The sequence below is a fragment of the Poecilia reticulata genome, chromosome 19 (assembly GCF_904066995.2).
Source record: "Poecilia reticulata chromosome 19, P_reticulata-male-v2, whole genome shotgun sequence".
In the NCBI taxonomy this organism is placed as follows: Eukaryota; Metazoa; Chordata; class Actinopteri; order Cyprinodontiformes; family Poeciliidae; genus Poecilia; species Poecilia reticulata.
In genome coordinates, this window is record NC_088848.1 from 8035031 (window position 1) to 8055692 (window position 20662).

Sequence of the window (20662 nt, forward strand, 5' to 3'; positions counted from 1 at the left end):
GAAATCTGCCAATAGCGAAATCACTGGATGAAAAAAAAATTAAAAATTCAGAACCTTGCTGACTTGATGTTGATGCCACCCTGTAAAAATAAATAAATAAATAAATTGGTAAAGTTGAAGAAAGATTTTGGCATGTAGAGAAAAAACAGAAAATAGTTTTTATTTTAAATCTTTCTATTTTACAAACATTTTTTTTTGTTGCTCATTTTAAAATTAATCTCTTCATCAGTTCACATGTATGCAGTAGTTGGCAATTTTTGTGCTATACACATGTTGTTCTCACCCTGTGTTTCTCTTTTTCAGCCCTTCAAAACAAACTTTGAAGTGAGCAGCCAAACCGGCACAAAAACTGTCTGCAGAATAAGAAAAGTTTCGCTGAGCTAAAGCTTGGTAGCTTGTATTGACCTGTGCACAGTCTCAACTTCTGATGTACATGTGTCAAGTTTAGAGGAAGGCCTTGGGCTACCTGCTTTGCTTGTCACACCCACGGATGTTGCCATAGGTGCAGTTGTGTTGTGCTCATAACAAGCCCAGTTTCTGTAGTGTGTTAGACCATGTTGCCCTGGAGCCCGCGCCGTCTCTCAGGGTCACGAGAAGACATCGCACTCTCTCGTCAGGGTTTAGCCACGGGATGGCAGATTCTATACCCAAATATAGATTTTGAGTGGGTGGGAATTATTTTTTTTTAAAGGTAAATGAACAAAAGAGAATGGATTTCAAATGGAATCATAAAGCACACATTCAATTCACTTTCTCTCAAGATCTGGTTTCAAGATTAAGATGCAAGATATTGTGGGTTGCAACAACATCCATAACCCTTTTTGCACATTACAACCATAAACTTCAATGTGTTTCATTATTCAGTGTGATCTGCCACAATAGAAGGTTTTCAATTTTATTTTTATTTTTATTTGAAAGTGGGACAAACATTTCTATTCAAGCCACTTTACTCTGATAAGCAGAAATAAAACAGAGTGAAACAGGTTTTCTTCAGAAGTACCGAAACTTTAAAAGTACCGAAACTTTCAAACAGAGTATGGGTTTCTGCTGCAGTCACTAGGCGAGAGGTGGGGTATATCCTGGACATGCTGCTGGTTCAACGCATGGACACACACGCACACAGGACAGACACACACACCTGCTTAGTTTTAGAGAGACCCAGTTGATGTTGCTGTCATGTTTTCCAACTGTGGGAGGAAGTCGGAGTCCCTGGAAGGGACCAATGCATGCACGGGGAGAACATGCAAACTCCATGCATGAAAGACCTCAAGCTGGGTTATATAAACTCAGGACCTTCTTACTGCTAGGCAACAGTGTTTACCATGCTGTGCAGGCCTGGAAACAACAAACAAGTGGAAAAAAGTGTTTTGGTCAGGGGAGACCAAAATTGAACCCTGTGGCCTAGAAACAAAATCCTATGTTTAGGGAAAAAAACATACACTGTACATCACCTTGGACCCACCCTCTTATGCAACATCGTTTCACCACCATAGTGGTCGCAGCCATTTGAATCTGCACTTCTGAAGCTCGGACACAACATAACCGTGTACCACTGGTTTAGATAACAGCATGTTCCTGTGCAAGAATGACCCAGTTAAACGCTAAAGCTAAGTCCTGTTGGGAATCTCTGGCTAGATCTCAAAGTAGGACTCCATAAAATCTCTTATAAGACAGATTGAAATCTATGGTTGTAATGTAAAAAAAACAACAACATAGAGACATACACAGATTATGAATAGGTTTTAATGGCATGTTATACGATATTTGAGTTCACCGGGTACACAAAAAGCCACGGAAGAAAAGAAACATGCTTCTCCTGCTGCATGGTTGCGCTTCAGGGTGTAAATATTCAGAGCTGACTTCTCTGTGGGAATGTTTTCAGCATTCCCCTAGTTTCCCTTTATCTGCCTCTGAGATAAAGGGTCATGCTCCATAACTGCTTTCACGTGTCTTAGTTTCACCTCCAGCAATAATAAGCTCTTTGTATTTTTATTTACTACCAGAGCCCTCACTGAAATGTATGGGATATACGGCACATGCCTTATTATGAACAAGAAAACGTCATTGCACTACGACTGAATTAACTTGCTTTTCAACCCCGTCCAAATAACACGAGAGCCCTTTATCGCCAGCTGTTTGCCTGCTGCATTTTCTGCTTTTTACCTGCATGCCAAAAGAGGTCTTCTGGTGGTCAGAAAGCATGAAGAATTCTCTGAAAGCCGCCAAAAAAAGAGGCTGAAACCAGCGTGCTTCTGAACCACGCCAAACGCTCAAAGCTGAATTGCTGCACACCTCTTGATCGAGTCATGTTTACTGTTTGTGCTTTGCTTAAAAGTTTGTTGCTGTGGTGCGCCGAAAGCACATTGTCATGATAGCCGAGTAGCTTGGAAAAACGCTGTGCCGCGGGAGCCTGGGGATCGTATTTGCTCTCCATCACTGTGAAACGAGCTGCTCGTGCTGTGTTTTCACTCGAATGTAAGACTATTAGTTACAAAATGTCGCATGCCTTTTGTCAGAGGCTCAAGAGGTTTTCCTGCCGAGTGGCTGCTGAGTGAAACGCATCACTCACACCTCGCTACAAAAACAAAATCCTCAGCTACTTTTACCCTTTAGAGCTTCATTAGACGTGGTTTACCCTGAGTATGTGAGAATGCTACTTTCTGAATACAAACTGCTCAACCAGATCATTACTAATGTATGATATGGATTTAAAAAAAAAAAAATCTGAGCAATCACTTGGGTGTTTTTCTGAAACTAATTACACAGCAAAGTTGTTCTGAAAGCCAGCTGTCCATAGTGAGTCTATAAAGCTCACTATGAAAGACAACAATATTTCTCTGACAGGTGTCTCATGTGGATAAGAAAATAAGTACTGAGGATGTCAAATGTTTTTTTTCAGTTAATATTCTTCCAGAACTGATGAGAAATTCACACTTCATGTCACTGACAAGCTAAGTGATCATCACATACAAACAAAATAAACAACAAAAAACAAAATAATACAATTTGTGTGATTAAGTGAAAAGCACAGGGCAAAAATAATGAGATCATGGTTAAAGGGGGTGTAAACAAGCTTTCAAAGTGAGGAAAAAATACAGTCTGCCCACATTTCAAAGCAATCAGTGTAAGCTAATATTGACTAGCTTAATCCTAACTGTTTGCATATAAAAAGGTTTCTAATTACCAGTGTAGTCAACAAGAAGCATGGAGCCGTAATCCAAAAATGCAAAAAGCTTAATTTTACTGTTAATGAGCAGGTCCTGGTAGCACGATTCCTGACAGGAAGCAAAAAAAAAAAAATCATTCACAAATGTTGCCTGAACCAACTTTTTTTTCCCTAAATGTTGAACTTGTAGAAATTCTATTAGTGGGATAGCTAGAGAAATCAGTCAGCAAATAAATTAATTTATTTGAAAAAAGTAAAATAAAATAGGGAGATAAGTGAAGATGAGAGTGCATGTGAAAGGCCCCGAGAACATTTAAGACTTCGAGACAGTTTTTGTTGAAAAATTGGCTGAAACTACACCTGTAGACATGTTAAAACTGTCAGCAAAGGCTTTACAAGGCATTAAATTACAGTAAGGATATTTAATCCTAATGATCGTTGTCATTAAACTTTTATTACATGTATCATAATTAGGAATTCCTTGATTGTTTATTACTTGGGTTCTTGGTGGCGTCTGGTGTGAATTGTATGGTAATTTGGACTTGTGAACGACGCAAGAAAGTGTGTGATGCAAGTTCTTCATTCTTGTCCTTGACTGTCGGGGCTGTATGATCTTTTCTGTCGCCCAGGTTACGCTCCAGTGACTGGCATGTGTCACCCGCTGAGGAGCTGCACCTTGAATCACGAAGACGGCTTCTCCTCTGCCTTCGTCGTTGCTCACGAAACTGGCCATGTGTAAGTAACAGCTTCCCGACAAAAGGCGTAGCGGCATTTCACGAGGTCTACGAGCTTCCGGTGAAGCTGACAGTTTGGCTTGACTGTCCAGTCTGTGGTCAAAAAACCTCAATGGAGACACGCAGGCTTGGCAAAATTCAACACCTAAAAATCTTGCACTTAAAAAGGGGATCAGTTTGAATAATTAAAGGACATGTTTACTAACATGAATTCGTTGATTTCATGTGTTTTTGGTAGATTTTATAGAGAACAAAAGTAGAAGAATATATATATATAGCTACTCAAAGTTGTTTGCAAGTTACATTAGATCTTTTAGAGATGACATCCATCTCTGTGAAGCTGAAGAGATGATTCTTAAAGGTTTGCTCTGTACCATGTTGCGTTTCCTCCAAGTCACCAGCAGTTTTTGTCTCTTGTGGTCACTCAGTCCAGAAATTGTGTATCACCTCTGCCCTATTTCACAGAGCTTTTTTTTCCTGTTTCTTTGAGCTCGGGAGCATAATGAGAAGTCACCAATGTTTCCATCCGTTAGGAGTGGACAGAAGCAGACTACATGCTGTGCCTATTGACGTTTAAAGATCTCCGATCTTGAGATCTCTATGTTTATCTTCCTATTTTATAAGTTTTTTTTTTTGTTTTTTTTTCATTTACATTTGGACAATTATTTGTTTCAAGAAAAACATGCATGTAGACCTACATCCTAATGAGTAGACCATTATCAAAAAAAGTTAATTTATAGTAGTAATTCAACTTAAAAAATAAAACACAGAATATTTGCATTAATTACAATGAGAGTTTTATATTTTAAACATTTATTTGTGCTAATTTTATTTACAGCTATAGTTAAAAACCCAAACTCAGTTACCCACAAAATGTTTGTTACAATAAACAAACCATTTTTCATTGAGAAATGTTGAAAAGTACACCCAGGTAACAAACAGATTTTATAATTTACATATGCACCTTTATTGCATATGTAAATTATAAAAAAACAACACAGTAGCTAATTGCTGGCAGTGTTGTTTTTTTTCTCCCTAATGGCATCACAAAAACCCACCTGTGTAATCTGAGGCTTGTTGCAACTGTCAAATCAGAACATTTTTAGCAGCTGTTTGCCTCAATGAGTTTGTTCAGTTCTCAAGTGCATTCATGTTTTAGGTGTCACAACTTCTGCTCAGTGAAAATGATGCCGTTTTTCTTTAGCAAATCCAAGAGGTTTTTCAGAATGGATGCATCAGAACTATTTGATTTTAAGAACTCATTTGATAATCACAGTTTCTCCTGGTCGCGTCACTGATCTCTAGGTGTGAGCTGTTTGAGATTGTCACTCCAAACACCTTCCGGTCGGCTGCATGAAAAACTTGATGTCCTTGCAGATTCTGAGTCTGTTTCAGGAAAAAGCAGATTAAAAGAAGTGCAGTCTCCTCACCAGTTTGGTGTTTGGTTGTATGGACAGGATCATAGAGAAGTGAAGTTGGGTAGATGAATATGTTATAGTGATTATGTCTCTGAAAAGAAACACATGGACTTTTTTTTTTTTAATAAGGACCAGCTTTCTCCTCACAGTGCTACTGTCATCCAGTAAGAAAATGTAATGCTTATTGACTTGATTTTTGTCTTCTCATAATGTCTGCATTAATAATCAGAACAATTGTGGAAAACTGTGGAAAACAATGTTTACATTGATGGCATAAAGTACCTTTCAAAAGTATTTATGCTCGTGTAACTTTTTACAGCGCAAATGAAACCTTATGCACAACAAAGCAGTGCATTATTGTAAAGTTGAAGGAAAATGATCCATAGTTTTCAAAAAAGTTTTTACAAAAAATGATTTTGAAAAACGTGGTGAGCCATTGTATTTAGACCCCATGAAAAAAAAATGATTTGCAGAACTGCTCAGGTGGTCTCTACCAGCTGCACAGAGAAAGACATTGATTTTATTTTCTATTTTTGTTTGTGAAAAAGCTCAAGTGTTGTCAGATTGGTTGTTTGGAGATCGTTCCATTGTAGCTCTGGCATTATTTTTGGAGTTGCTGTCCTGCTTGAAAGACTGAAGTGTCACTTTGTAGCAGGATTTTCCTGATGGTTTTTGTTTTAACTTTAACCATTTTCGAAGTAAGTCATTTTCTCCGTCAGACAGAAAATCACTCCACACTATGATCCTTTCACCACAATGTTTTTATGATGGGAGTGGGGTGTCCAGGGTGATGAGAACTGTGAGTTTTCCACCACTTATATCATTTATCTTTTATAGAAAAAGTGTTATTGAGGTGTAGGTGGTCCGAAGCACCTTTTTACGCTTGTTGGGTTCTTAGCTGACTTTGAGCAAAATGCTAACAGGACTTATGACTCACATTCAACAGTAAATTTTTTGTTTACAGTATTTTTATAGCAACTTAAAGAAGAAAGATTTCACTTGACGCTAATTGGCATTTTGCCTTATAAATCTCACTCTTCAGTCAACTTTTTCAAGCTGTGAGACCCGAGAGGGTTCCGACATGTTGTGCTTCTCCTGATAGCATCCGACAAGACAACATTAAGGTGCCTCCTGCGGCTAAATTCAAATATTTACCAAATTATGCAAAACTGGTCATTTTGTTGCTGTCTGCTGTTGGCTTCAGGGAGGCTCTGCCAGACTTTTGATTGGATTATTCCGTTAAAAACTGACCCCCTGGTGTGGTTTCACTCATTAGCTTTAGCAACCTTGCGCCGAGGGTTTGTTGAGCTGTCGGTGTGAAAAGGTTTCTTGGGATGAATTGTTTGTAATCAAATGCAGACAATGTACGATGATTAACACTCGTGTGGAAAAACAATATGGAAATTACTATTAATTAGTAGAAATAGTTTTTATAAAACAACAGGGAGTCGCATGAATCAGCCTGTTTTTCCTCTTCGGCGCTCTCCTTGTCTTGCCGTGTTGGTTTGAAGCAGATTGTGGGATCTGCCACTTGATTTTTGTAGTGCCTCTCACTGCAGTTTGGTGGAGCTACTATACTAACTTAAATCCCACTTACTCGTACATGACATCGACTTGCAAAATCGCGAAGTTATTATCTCGTGCCAATTATAAATATGTACACCAAATATTGCACGTACTCTTGTCTAATGAGTTTGTTTTGGCCCTTAGGCTGGGCATGGAGCACGATGGCCAGGGGAATCGCTGCGCTGATGAAACCAGTATGGGCAGCATCATGGCCCCACTTGTCCAAGCAGCTTTCCATCGCTACCATTGGTCACGTTGCAGCAAACAGGAGCTCAACAGATACATTCAGTATGTGCTGCTTCTCCCAGGCCTTTTTTTGTTTGTTTTAAAGTTCCCTTGGTTCCAGAAGAGTTCAAAGCTCTCAATATCCCTCATGATATGTAATATTTAGGCTTAACTCATTCTAATCTTTTCCACAGCTCCTATGATTGCCTCCTGGATGATCCCTTTGAACACAAGTGGCCCAAGCTTCCTGAGCTTCCTGGAATTAATTATTCAATGGATGAGCAGTGCCGCTTTGACTTTGGTGTTGGTTACAAAATGTGCACAGCTGTAAGTCCTGCACACCCGGATGCACTGCATTGACTAACGAAAGTCCTTCTTTATCGTTTGCGAGTGATTTTAACATGTAAAATCATGGGTAGATGACTGTCTGATAAAAGAGGAGCATGCATAATTTCTGAAATGGTGAAGTTAGGTTTACCATTTCTGAGTTGTAAAGAAAGAAAGAAAAAATGTTTAGATCAATTCTTTAAAAAAAAAAAATCCCCCTCTTTAGTTTCGAACCTACGACCCTTGCAAGCAGCTGTGGTGCAGCCACCCTGACAACCAGTATTTCTGTAAAACCAAAAAAGGCCCTCCAGTAGATGGGACGGAGTGTGCACCTGGAAAGGTAGGACATGGCACTGAAAGAGCTTTTATAAAACTGACTTTTCATTCCTTTTATGTAATTTAATTGGTGTTTTTTCTTTATTTATTTAACTGGTAAAAAGTGGAATTCTCTAGGGACACTGAACGTCAGAATGCCTGTGATGTTTTCAGGAAACTCAGTTGTACTGTTTCAAGATGTTTTGAACTGTCCGTCATCCTTCCCATCTCATCTCATTTTGCAGTGGTGCTTCAAGGGCCACTGCATCTGGAAGTCCAGCCAGGAGCCGCAAGGGCATGATGGGAACTGGGGCTCCTGGTCAAAATACGGGTCATGTTCCAGGACGTGTGGCGGTGGAGTTCGTTCCCGCAGCAGGCAGTGCAATGACCCCCCGTGAGTACTGAGGCAGCAACGAGACTGATCCAAAACAGAGTCATGACCTCTTGGATGAACACATTACTTTAATTCATCAAAGAAATTGTGTCATTATTTTAAAACTATAAACGGAAATCTGAGTGGAATGCTCCTGATTAGACAGCACAGATATTGTTCTTTCATCGGTATTAATAGCCTTTCTTTTTTTTTTTTGCAAACTCTTCATATTTTATGCTAAACTTAAGTATATTTTATTATCATTTTATCTGATAGACCAAAACAAAGTAACGTATAATGGTCAAGAATCAGGGAAGAGATTAGAGAATTATATGCACATTCCTTCCACATATAAATTATTCAGTAGCTTATATACTTGTCTATCACAAAAAGGGGTTTGAGGGTTACGAGTAGGCTTGGTAAGGATTAATGGCTGAGAAAGAGAATAGAGAGCTGAAGTGTGCTGCATGGTGTTGTTGAGTAATTAATAGGTTGGGTCATCAGGTAATTAGAGGAACGGTTGAAGCATTTATGCCTTGCTATTAAAAATATATATATAATTGTCATGCATTTTCTGTTAAACAATGCAGTTAATGCCTTTGCACTGTTGCAAATGACAGAGTTTGAAAAGTCAGACCAGGCTGAGTATGTTATTCTGCATGCAAATGCAGCAATTAGAAAGAATAAAAACAGAAGATGAGCACAGTGCCTGACGTAACCCAGCTCCGTTTCCACATATGCAAAGGAAAAACTGCAAAGAACTTAAAGCACACTGCATGGTCAAGCAGAACAATGAGAAAATCTTCATCAGATCGGTATATGTCATTTCATGTTAATTAATAAAATCACATGAGCAAAGCTCAGAACTGGAAATCTCAGGATTCTGAATCCTTGCGACGAATTTAACACCGCTGCCATTTCTGTCCCGGGTCAGGCCTGCCTACGGCGGTCGAGACTGCCCAGGCTCTGCGTTTGACTACCAGATGTGCAACACAGAGGAGTGTGCTGGCCACTACGAAGACTTCCGCGCTCAGCAGTGCGTCCAGCGGAGCAACAAATACCACAACAACATCAAGCACACCTGGCTGCCATATGAGCACCCAGATGGTAAGACTGTAAAGACATTATTAAAGCTGGCTCTACCTGTTGGGGGAGAAAACAATTTGTTGAATTTGTGTGTGTGTGCGTGTGGGTGTGTTGTGTGTTTATTGTATGAATCAATTTTTCACATCTGAAAGACATTTTCACAAACTAATTAGTGACCGTTGGTTGTTGTTTCCAGAGGCTCGTAAATGCGAGCTAAGCTGTAAATCAAAGGAAACCGGGGAGGTGGTGTTCATGAACCAGGTGATGCACGATGGGACGAGGTGCAGCTACTCAGACCCCTTCAGCGTCTGCGCTCGAGGGGAGTGTCTGGTGAGTCTTGAGTGAAGCAGTCCACTGAAAGAAAAATAATAATAAAAATAAAAATCACATGTACAGCGTTTATTTGCAATGTTTTACTTATCTCTGATCGGCCTGCAGGGGGCATGTTGGTTACAGGGGTAAAGTCAATTACTCTTGTCATCATCAATACTCCTCAGCTCACTCTTGGGAATCCTGAGGTGTTTCCTGCAGGAATATCTCGACTGACTCCTTCTGATTAAATGGATCAGCAGCTCTACTGGAGTTTCCACTCTCTCTAAGACTGAGCCAAGCCTTCCCTCCTGCTTTTATTCAGGATATTGTTATTTTAGCCATGGAATATAGACGGATGGGTCAATTGAAAGCCTCCATTTTTGGCTCTGTTCGTACCTCATGATAACAGACTTGCAAGCAATACCTAAATCCATCCATCTCCTTATCACTCCACCTACCGCCACATATGAACGAGACACATGTTCTCAATTACTGATGTAACACCAGTGATTGCATATCCAGGCTATAACTTTTAAAAAACATCACTTCAGGAGTGAGTTGTTTTTCTAATGAGAGTTATATATAAAACATGTGCGGTTTTCTTTATGTGTTTAACTCAGTCTTTAGGTGCAAAGCAGAAAAAAAAAAACCAAGAAACATAACTTTTTAACTTCTAATCCCAAAAGGCTGACTGAAGTCAAACCTTTCTCATAAACTGAAAAAAATTCAACCCCGGTAATATGAGCATTGTTTAATAAAAAGGGTGCAATTACTTCAAATAGAATATTTTTCTATGGTATGATATAACACAGTATGAAAAAAATATACAGGTGCAATTCACTGACTTAAACATCACTAAAAATTTAATTTATTTCAGTAAACTGATTAAAAAGTGAAAATCCTACTTAAAATTATTACACACAGGGTCTTCTTAACAGGACATTTTGATAATGATGGGACAGAGCTAATCAAAACCCAGTATTGATTTTCTCAAATAAAATAAGAATATTCGTAAACTGACAAATAATGTTTTCAACACAAAAATGTTATATTACGTTATGCTTTTATTTTATGTCATGACCTGCAACAGTTATGTGGAAGACAAGGAGGATAAGCCTCAGGATGTCACTGCTAAAGACGTTTTCATTAAGAAATATCGGTTCCAGACTGAGAAATAGTGAATTTTCACAAATTACCATAACTTTCGTTGCTGTGCTCGTGATGAAGTTGCTCATTGTTGGAGCATCGTCTGATATTTTTCTGCAAACCGTGAACAGTCTGGACTGAAACGTTGCTACCCCAATGAGTGTACACTGTTTGTATTCTATTCTGTTATTAACCTTGAACACAGAGTTTGAAGCTTTAATCTTTTTGAATGAAAAGGCTCAACATTTTGTTTTGGCTGCAACTTATGTTATGTCTGCGTCTTTCGTAAGAAATTGTGGTTTTTAAAAACCCAAATACGGGCCGCATCCACACATGACATAATTGTTCCCGAAACGCAATCTCAGTGTGTCTAAAAGTTGCTCTGGTTTGATTGCCTGCACTCTCTCTGCAGCACGTAGGCTGCGACAAGGAGGTTGGCTCTTACAAAGACGAGGATAAATGTGGAGTTTGTGAGGGGGACAACTCCCACTGTCGGACTGTGAAGCTAACACTGACTAAGACCCCCAAAAAGAATGGTAAACATAAAGTTTCATCGTATCATAGAGGCAGAAATCATTTGCAACTTTAACACCCGACACGGTTTGCTGGTCTGGGCTGACCTAATCTGTTTTTTATCCTAAGGAATGCTTAAAATGTTTGACATCCCAATGGGAGCCCGACACATAATCATTGAAGAAAACAATACCTCCCCCCATATTATTGGTAAGTACAACTCACAGTGTTTTCTCTTTTTAAAGTGTCTAATAATACATGTTTAGATTCTTCTGCCTGAAATGAGTTTAGTTCATATTATTATTTAGTTCCACAGTTATGCTCTAGATTTGATGTAATGGAGATAATAATTTTTACACGTTGAACTGAATAATTTAACCACAGTCGTGTTATCTCACTTTAAAAGATTTGGAGAAATGACTGTTATTACTCACTAGATGTCTACTCACTTTATCAATTCCAGTGCTTTGAACAAAGACACAAATGTAATTTAATTTGGTAGTGAGCTGCCTGTGCTTTTTAATTAGTGAGAGCTCAGTAACTCTGTCTCTGTCTATTTACAAAATATAATTCTCAGCAGTAGGTGCAGGAAGGGTTGGAGAGACCTGGATGACATGTACTAACTTTGTACCAATCATAAAATGCATTACATCAGAGGTTCCCAAACTGTGGGGGGCGCCATGCCATTGCAGGGGGGAAAGCTGTCTGGATGGATGAAAAAAAAAAGAAAACATGAACGCTGTATGCACTGCGTTTTTACCTCAGAATGGCCGCCTTCAAACGCAACATGAGCGCTACGAGGCTCGCGCTGGGTTTACACCTGTGCGGCAGTGAAGGAGACCTGCTGCTGCTGTGCAGAGCTACGCAGGTGTGTTAGAATCATGGCAGCAAACCAGCAAAATGCAAAGAACTTCTCATAGTTTTCCCCCAAACTAACCAACTGAGTTGAGTAAAGCTGTTGGATGCAGGTAATGCTAGCTAAAAGATGACTAGCTAATTTCAATATATCACCTTAAGTTTAACAAGTAGCCTGTAGGCTACAGATGTTGTTGTCTATGTCCAGCTACGTACATTCATTTTGCCCCCAAAAGAAGTCGATTTTCCCCCACCCCGCTCATTCTTAGAGACAGGGAGTCTCTAAGAATCCCCCCCCCCCCCTCACAAACGTCGTTCAACCAGACAGCTATTTGTAATCCATAGGGGGGGCAGAAAATGTTTGGAAACCACTGGGGGGGCCCAGGAGAAAAAGTTTGGGAACCAAGTTACATGTTTCTTCTGAAACGTGAAGTCATATCCTTCCTGCTCTTTGCAGCTGTTTATGCTTTTCAGAAGTGGTCGTGTCTTCTTCCCGGGGGTCACCTAACCATTTTTCCTATTTGTTAATAAAATGAAAGGAATTAACATGCTGGGTTTTCAGCTTTACATTTCACATTTACATTCAGTTGGATTCCTCATCTGTTTGTAGCTTATAAAAAGTCATTTCCGGAAATAAATAACACATGAACTGAACTCATGTAGCTTTTTTTCCTAGTGGTACTGAACACTCAAAGCCCTTTTCTCATTGATTTAAAAACATAAAAAATTCCAGATCAATACCGGATTTAAAAAATATGTTTACCTCTGTTCTTTTCTGTAGCAGTGGAGTTGACAAGGCAGAAAAATATGCTTCCACATATAATTACAGTGCATTACTTCTGTGGATCACCTTGTTTTTTTTTAATCCAAACTGATTACTGAAAGCTGAAAATTGAAACTCTGAGTGCAGTCTACATCCTGCCTGCTGATAAAAGCTTTATATAATCTTACTTGTATATAAAAAAAATGCTCTATTAGTTTATATAATTTTTATTTTTCAAAACCTGAGTGTCAACACACAGGAGTTCTGGGAAAGTCTGACTCTCAGTGGCATTCATCAGAACCGTCTATATCTATCTCATTGTGGCTTTTGATGGCTATTCTGAGCAGCAGGTGGTACTTAACTTGACGGAATTAGTGTCGGATCATCACAACAGTTGAAATGTCAGAATACGTGCAGTGAGATTCCCACTTAGAGAAAATATCAAAGATATCATCATAAAAAGAAGCTCACATGGCAAGCATCTCTTCTTCTCTCTGCATCCTAATTAAATGACCTTTTCCTCAATGCTCAGCTGTGAAGAATCAAGTTACCGAGCACTTCATATTAAATGAAAAAAGTGAGGATGCTGAATCGAAGACCTTCATCGAAAATGGTTTACAGTGGGAATACTCTGTCGACGGAGGGAGGGAGACATTAAAAACAACCGGTCCTCTGCACGAAGGCATTGTGGTTCTGGTGAGCACAGCTAAACTAAAGGTTATTGCAAAATTTTTACCAGCTTCCAAGAGTTTCCTAACAGCGCATTGTTTGCTTGTTGCAGGTCATTCCACTGGAAGAGGACGTCAAAATCAGTTTGACTTATAAGTACATAATACATGAGGACCTCCTGCCGCTTATTACCAACAACAATGTGCTTCTTGCCGAGCTGGACACATATGAGTGGGCGCTGAAAAGCTGGTCTCAGTGCTCCAAACCATGTGGCGGAGGTCAGTGAGTGCATATGGAAAAGCTGCAACATTTGCAACGTAAAATTATTACCTACTGATGTTCTCTAGAACAGGTCCATCAGCAGCTGAGAATCTCCTGGCATTGGTTGTTATTAACCCATTTAAAACTTATTTTGGGTGTATTTGCAAAGCCAAGTCCTGATTTAAAAAAAGGACCGATCCAGTCCTGGATCTATTAAACACAAAAGTGTTGACTTCCCCATCAGATTAGGGGAATAAAGCGAGTTTAACTATGGTATTAGCTGTTGCTGCTAGACGGCCTGGCCTATAAATTTCAGAAAATAACCACTACAACTAAAGTATGAAGGCACAAGAAGACAAGTGCCTGGACAAGTTTCAGCAAGTTACAAGTTACAGACAAGTTACAGCAACAGAAAACCACAGCAAGTACCACTTATGCCAGCTGAGAACATTCAGTTTTGGTTACAATTCGCACAGACTCTCCAAAGTTGGACAGTAATGTTACTTGCAACAGAATAAATATGTCGTCTTACTGTATCCTACTTCCTCCTTTAGGAGAGGTTTTGGTGAGTTCTGATTTTTTATTTTCTTTTTTATTATTATTATTTAAAAGCATAGAATCCAGCATTTGGGGTACCGAAATGACTCTGTAGCCTTTTGTGGAAAAAGCCCACTTTCGTGTAAAAAATTGTAAAAATATTTCATTTAAAACTTTAATGGGCTTGGCAAAAAAAAAAGTATTACTGACAAATAAAGAGACAATAAATGAAAGCATTCGGCAGCATGTAATAATCATGTCAATAAGTTCAAGCACACGTTTCAAGTTAAGTCGCACTGTGAAGGTTTTACAAGAAGGTAGACATGTTGTGTTGCATCTGGCATTGAGCATCTGGATTTATATTCCACCCCTTTCCTTTTTTTTTTTTAATCTGTGTTACTTCTAAACATGAAAGAATGTGCCTGGGTTAAATTTAAGGATGCAGTGACAAGAGGTATTCAGTACCAGATAAATAAGTATGAATTTTATACAGTAAATTCACTTTCTGAATTTACTTTAAGAAAGTGGTTATTTTTTGTGAACAGGAGATGAATCAAAACATTTCCACCTACTGACATTTTTATCCACTGACGCCAAAGGTGGCAATAATAGCAGGAAACACAGCGGATGCATTTATGTTATTTCAATTTATTTTCTCCTCTACAGTAGTAATATTCAAGGTTATTTTTATTTGTATTTACATCTCTTATGCAGTTAGATAGACTTCCACCACGTAGTTTGTGACAGACAAACACACATCACTGACTTTATTCGTGATAAGCTTTTATTATACTTTGAACATTTTAATTAAACTCACATTTCTTATGGAAAACACTGGTTTGATTCTGCCACTCTTAAGAAAATACAGTTAGCATACATTCATCTGCCCCTTTATTTGTCAAATCAATGGCTTGCTAGCCAGTCAGCCAATGACGTGGCTGTAAATGTTTGTTTCCATAACTTTCGTCCCTATAAAACAACTTCAGGTGTTCTGAGATGGTTGGACCTTTTTTTTGTCTTCCTCCAGGAATACAGTACACAAAATATGGATGCAGGAGGAAGAGTGACGGCCGTTTAGTCCACCGAAACTTTTGCGAAACCAGCAAAAAGCCTAAACCCATCCGCAAACGCTGCAACGTGCAAGAGTGTAGTCAGCCCGCGTGAGTGAACTTCAGTCAAAGATATTGTAACAGTAAGCTTACCACCGGTCTCAATGTAGAGTATTTTAACACATTTGTTGTCCTAGCAGGTGGGTGGTGGAAGACTGGAGTCCCTGCAGTAAGACCTGTGGGAAGCTCGGCTACCAGACCAGGGCGGTGCAGTGCATGCAGTCGCTCCACAATGGCACCAGCAGGGCTGTCCACAGCAAACACTGCACAGGCGATCGGCCAGAGATGAGAAGAGTGTGTAACTACACTGCATGTCCTGCTCAGTGGAGGACAGGGGCGTGGTCTCAGGTAAGAAAATCAAAGAAAAATTGGTAGTGACATTTTTTGTGTGTTAACATAATAATCTAAAGTTGTAATCTGATTTACATAAACAGAAATGAAAATTAATAGGACAGCTGGGATAGCAGGAGTCAGTGGTGATTTTGTTACCAAAACAAAAGGTTTTCGTTTTCGTTATGGTTAACTTCACGATCATCAAATTCCGTCTTACTCTAAGATGGACGTTAGATTCTATTCTAAGTTTTTTTTTTTTTTTTTACAGAACTTTCCAGATGTGTCATTAAGTGTGGACAGAAACTGTCTGGAGTCCTTTTTAGTTTTATTATTAAGCAATATTGACTCTAAAATTGTATTTATATCCGTTGTGTGAATACCAGGTAGATTCTTGAAGTTAAGATTTTGGCTTAATTGAAAAAAAGAAAAAAGAAAAGTGATTGCAAAAAAATACAAGTGCACGTAAATGTCAGACTCGAGCAAACTGTTTCTGCTTGGGCTTTTTGTTTTTGTCTACTACGCGGCAGTGCTCAGTGACCTGTGGTGAAGGGATTCAGCAAAGGCAGGTGGCTTGCAAGGCCAGCGACAGCGCCGTCACAGAGTGTGAGGGCGAGAAGCCAGAAACGGTCCTTATCTGCAAACTGAGTCCATGTTCAGGTGAGAGACGACTAATGTCAACAGGAAGTGGGTTGTTTCAATGATGAATAATAGGAGGGATATTTAGTCAACACAACAGAGCATCCCTTTTGTTTCCCCCAAAAAGACAGACTTTAAGAAAGACATCCAAAAAGATTACAACTCTATGATTAAAATCAGATTTAATCTTTATTCAAACCATTCAGCAAGCAACAGGTAAGTAAAAGTACATATTGCCCTCCGTAATGCGTGACGAAGAGATGTTGGCCAACATTTGATTGTGAGTCTTTTTCCTACAATTGACCAATTTATTTTAGGAAATGTACTTTTCATATCAATAGGGAAGCATTTTTTTCTGTCAATTATGGCGTCATAGTCAGAATTAAAATGATTTAAAAACTCACCAGCCTGACATGCCAGGCAGTTTTTGATTTTTTTTCCACACCAGCAGTAAAATGTCAGGAGACTCACGTTGGGAGCTTGTTTACTCTTCACAGCTCGACGTTCTCTGTGTGAGATGCTGTTTTACAACTGGAGCTTGTTCTGGAAAAAAACAAACAGTGATGCACATAAATAATTGGTGGAAGTATGAATATATTTGACTTACAGCTTGTTATGAATGACAATATGTAGATCGCTGTTCTCATTGTACTTGTAAAAGGGGACTCTAGCTGTGCAAGTCAGATGCTGTGTATTTTTGCAAAGGTTTACCTGCATGATAAGAAAAGCGGTTTAAAAGAAATTAAATCAGAGTTTTTGGAATTTTTGTAGTAATTAGGTATTTAGTGACCCTCCGTTATGACATGATTTCAGTAACCTCCAGCTTTTCTTAATCTTTTTTTCTTCTCGGTTAATGGTTGAAACTTAGATGAGAAAAGCAATGGAGAACAGGGAAGTAGGCATATTGAAAAGCAAACACAGTAGTGCTGAAGTTTTTGTTTGCCGAGTTAAATTCAAGGAATTCAATCAGCCCGCTTTTATTCTCCGGAAAGCTGCAGTCTTTCGCTTGAGAGGCTCCTGTTTATAGCTGGATTTGTTGTCTTTAATTATGATTTTAAATTTTTGTGATGACTCACTCCAGGAGTTCAAAGCACTCTTGGCTCATAATATGCTCTGTGGGTGCAGAAGCGTTGTGCTAGACCTTTTAGGGGTCTTTTTTATCAAAAATGTTCTTTCAGTGACGACCCATTGCATCTTTTGTTTTAATGCTCTGTCCTCAAACAGTGTGAAGCAAACATTTCTTTTGAATTCTCAGGAAAACGCAATAAGATATTGCATTTTATTTATTTTTTTGGCATGTTCAGCGACTTATCGTGACCTCACTGTCCCTTGTTATTACTATTACTTTATTGTCTTTGTTGTATAGTCCTGGTCTAACAGTTTTATTTTCATTTCTCAAACTACAGATAATTCTACAATGATGGACGACGCAGTATTCCATGGTGCTTCTGAAAGCCCCTTCCAGAGACTTTCATATAGTAAGTCGATCTGAAATCTATTACTAAAATAATCACATTTACAAACCTAACAATATCTGAAGATGCACTGATTAGAATCACAAAACACAATTTTCATGCTTTGTGTTTTGTAAAGCTGTGGCAGGCTGATTCTAAACTTCATATATAGCTTCTGTTTCAAACTGCCTTTAGCATCTAATATTAGCATTTAGCATGGTTAGCACAATTAAATCAATATAATCCCTGAGTGTATTCTCCAGAGAATATATCCTCTTTAATTCAGGGATTTCCAAAGATCTCTCAAAAGTCACATTCTCTGTTTAAGAGAATCAATGCACACATATGAGCTCCAAAAAATACAGTTTCCTCCCTTTTGCACCTTTTGTGTTTTCTGACTTTGTTCATCACAGATTTGGAAAGTAGCTGAATTTGACTTTTTGCCCCCGTCACTAAAAACGTCCAGACCAATCGTGTGTTCTTGTTGTAGTGAAGCAATCGCTCCACATATCGGTGTATTCACTGATTGACTATTGGAGTTTTTGATTAAGCTCAACATCAGTCAGTTCCTGCTGTTATGTCAATTCTTGGTGCATCTCTTGCATAAATGTTTTGCTTAGTAATGTTATGTTGTCTTCCGTTTCTAGATGAGCCATGTCTGGGGGATAAATCAATTTTCTGTCAAATGGAAGTTCTGGCTCGCTACTGTTCCATCCCTGGTTACTATAAGCTTTGCTGTGAGTCATGCAACAAAAAGGAAAGCCACACTGCACACGTTCCTGACTCCAGCTCCAAGACTGAACCTGAGACCTCCACGCCCTCCCATTCTGCCTCAGCCAAGGCTTCGTGGCTGGCAACCACCACTCCAAGCCTGCCACAAACCACTAAAGCCATGAGACGACGGTTGTTCTCCACCATCCCTGCGCCAACCACGGCCGCCGCTGCTAAGATTCCTCCACCGACAGATGCTGCTCTGTCTCCACATCCCACCATCGACTCCTTACCAAACAAAGAGAGGAGAGATTCCCGCGCGGATACTCGTCTACCTCCCGGGCCGCCGCGGCCCAAGCAAGACTCAAGTGGAGGTGTGTCGAAAGAGCACAATCCGATGAGCACTTTAGGCCCAGTTGCCGCCAGGTCAAGAAGGGACAATTTAGGATCAGAGAGGGACTCGAGTCACAGAACCCTGTTGGCTCATCATTGAACAGTGAGCAATGCTGTGAGCATTAGTGGGACTGAATAGAAACGTCAGCTCACTTCTCGTCTGTTTTTTTTTTTTGTTTGTTTTTTAACAATGTTTTTCTGTATGCCAGTGAACCCTGACAAGCCCAGTGATGGTTACCTCATCAAAACCTCAGAGCAAAATGTGTGAAGCATCTGCACACACTCTGTTCTCTGTGCTTAAAATATGAAGCAGAAGAAGAAGAAAAAAAGAGTCAAAACACAGGTGCTGTAAACTAATCAGACTACAGGACATGTTCAAAATGTGATGACTGCATAGCTACATTCATGTTTTATACCTGTGTACAGTTGTGTTAGCCTGTTTTTTCAAGTGCATTAGAACTACTATTGAACTTGGATTGTGAACATGTTGGTGCATGTGCCCACCATAGCTTCATTAGTGTAACACCAGAATAATTACTGACCCTTTACCAGATAAAAAAAGAAGAGAATTGTAAGTATTAGATCATGAGGAAAATAATTCATCTTTTCATTACCTCTTTGTGCCAAGCAATCGTCAAGTTGGACTTTATAGATCTAGTTTACTTAAAAAAAAAAGGTTTAATTGGCTCCAGCAGCCTTTATTTGATGGTGGTTAAACAGGAAATTGGGTAAGGAGAGAGGGAAGACATGCAGCGAAGGTCATCAGGCCAGGACTCGAACCTGTGATGGTTGTGTCGAGGACTAAGGTCTCCAAATGTGGGTTGTGTTTTACCCCTGCGCCACCACAGGATCCTGTCTGGTTCACTTTTTTAACTTAATTGTAAATCTTCACCCAAATATACCCAGCAAAGGTTTTATTGGCAGCCCATATTGATTTAACCCAATTCTATTTTAATTCCAAAATTATTTTAAATAATAATTTTCTAAGTAGAAATCAATTTCTTTACTTGGTGGATAAATCTACTCTATAACAGAATAATTCATTAATTTTATATATATATATATATATATATATATATATATATATATATATATATATATATATATATATATATATATATATATATATATATATATATATATATATTTGTTTTTGAACAAAAGCCATCTAAACAGTCAAAGCCATGGTGTATTAATTAAAAAAGTAAAATAAAATAAATCAAAAGAAACATAGAATTGATGATAATTATAAAATTCATGAAACCTGAAGAATTTCTTGTGGGATTATAACAGGTTCTTTTAGAGTAATATGGGCCTTATTTCTCACTTTTTTCTAACATATTTACATTGAATTTAAAATCTGCATAATTTGTTGTTATCTTAACAGCAATGAGGTTTTGTGTTTCAGTCTACAAAAAAGTGAACTTTTTTAAGGATCTCAAGCAACCAAACTGCATTTTCTTTCTTACAAATTCTTGTTGAAACATAGCACCACTGACGTGACACTATCAATTAGTATTAAAGTGCAAGGCATTCACTGTCTTGCATTGTACGTTAGCCATTTTATAAATCTTGATATCCAAATTGAACCTTTAAGCAGATGATCCAAACCCAGCAAGTTAAAAAAAAGCTTTCTGTATTCATTTGTGTCATTTTAGCTTCACATCTAAACTCATACAATTTATAAGTGTTTTTTTTTTTTTTTTTCTGGTGGCACACTGATAATTTTATGGTCTGCATTTCTGGCAGGGACCTCACTG

The 20662-nt window shown here is 38.7% G+C and overlaps 1 protein-coding gene across 2 annotated transcripts in view; it reads left to right on the forward strand.

Moving 5' to 3' along the window:
- The window catches only part of adamts14 (ADAM metallopeptidase with thrombospondin type 1 motif, 14), a 52740-nt gene extending 32778 nt beyond the window's left edge, over nt 1–19962 (forward strand). For both annotated transcript variants that reach the window (XM_008436917.3, XM_008436918.3), the window contains exons 7-22: nt 3796–3901; nt 7029–7172; nt 7304–7436; nt 7663–7776; nt 7997–8145; nt 9059–9231; nt 9407–9540; nt 11081–11204; nt 11311–11391; nt 13332–13495; nt 13581–13746; nt 15294–15426; nt 15516–15723; nt 16236–16365; nt 17751–17822; nt 18446–19962. In XM_008436917.3, the coding sequence (XP_008435139.2) occupies nt 3796–3901; nt 7029–7172; nt 7304–7436; nt 7663–7776; nt 7997–8145; nt 9059–9231; nt 9407–9540; nt 11081–11204; nt 11311–11391; nt 13332–13495; nt 13581–13746; nt 15294–15426; nt 15516–15723; nt 16236–16365; nt 17751–17822; nt 18446–19002 (2588 nt within the window). In that variant the 3' untranslated portion in view covers nt 19003–19962. The remainder of the gene's footprint in view (nt 1–3795; nt 3902–7028; nt 7173–7303; nt 7437–7662; nt 7777–7996; nt 8146–9058; nt 9232–9406; nt 9541–11080; nt 11205–11310; nt 11392–13331; nt 13496–13580; nt 13747–15293; nt 15427–15515; nt 15724–16235; nt 16366–17750; nt 17823–18445) is intronic.
- Nucleotides 19963–20662: the final 700 nt, after the last annotated feature.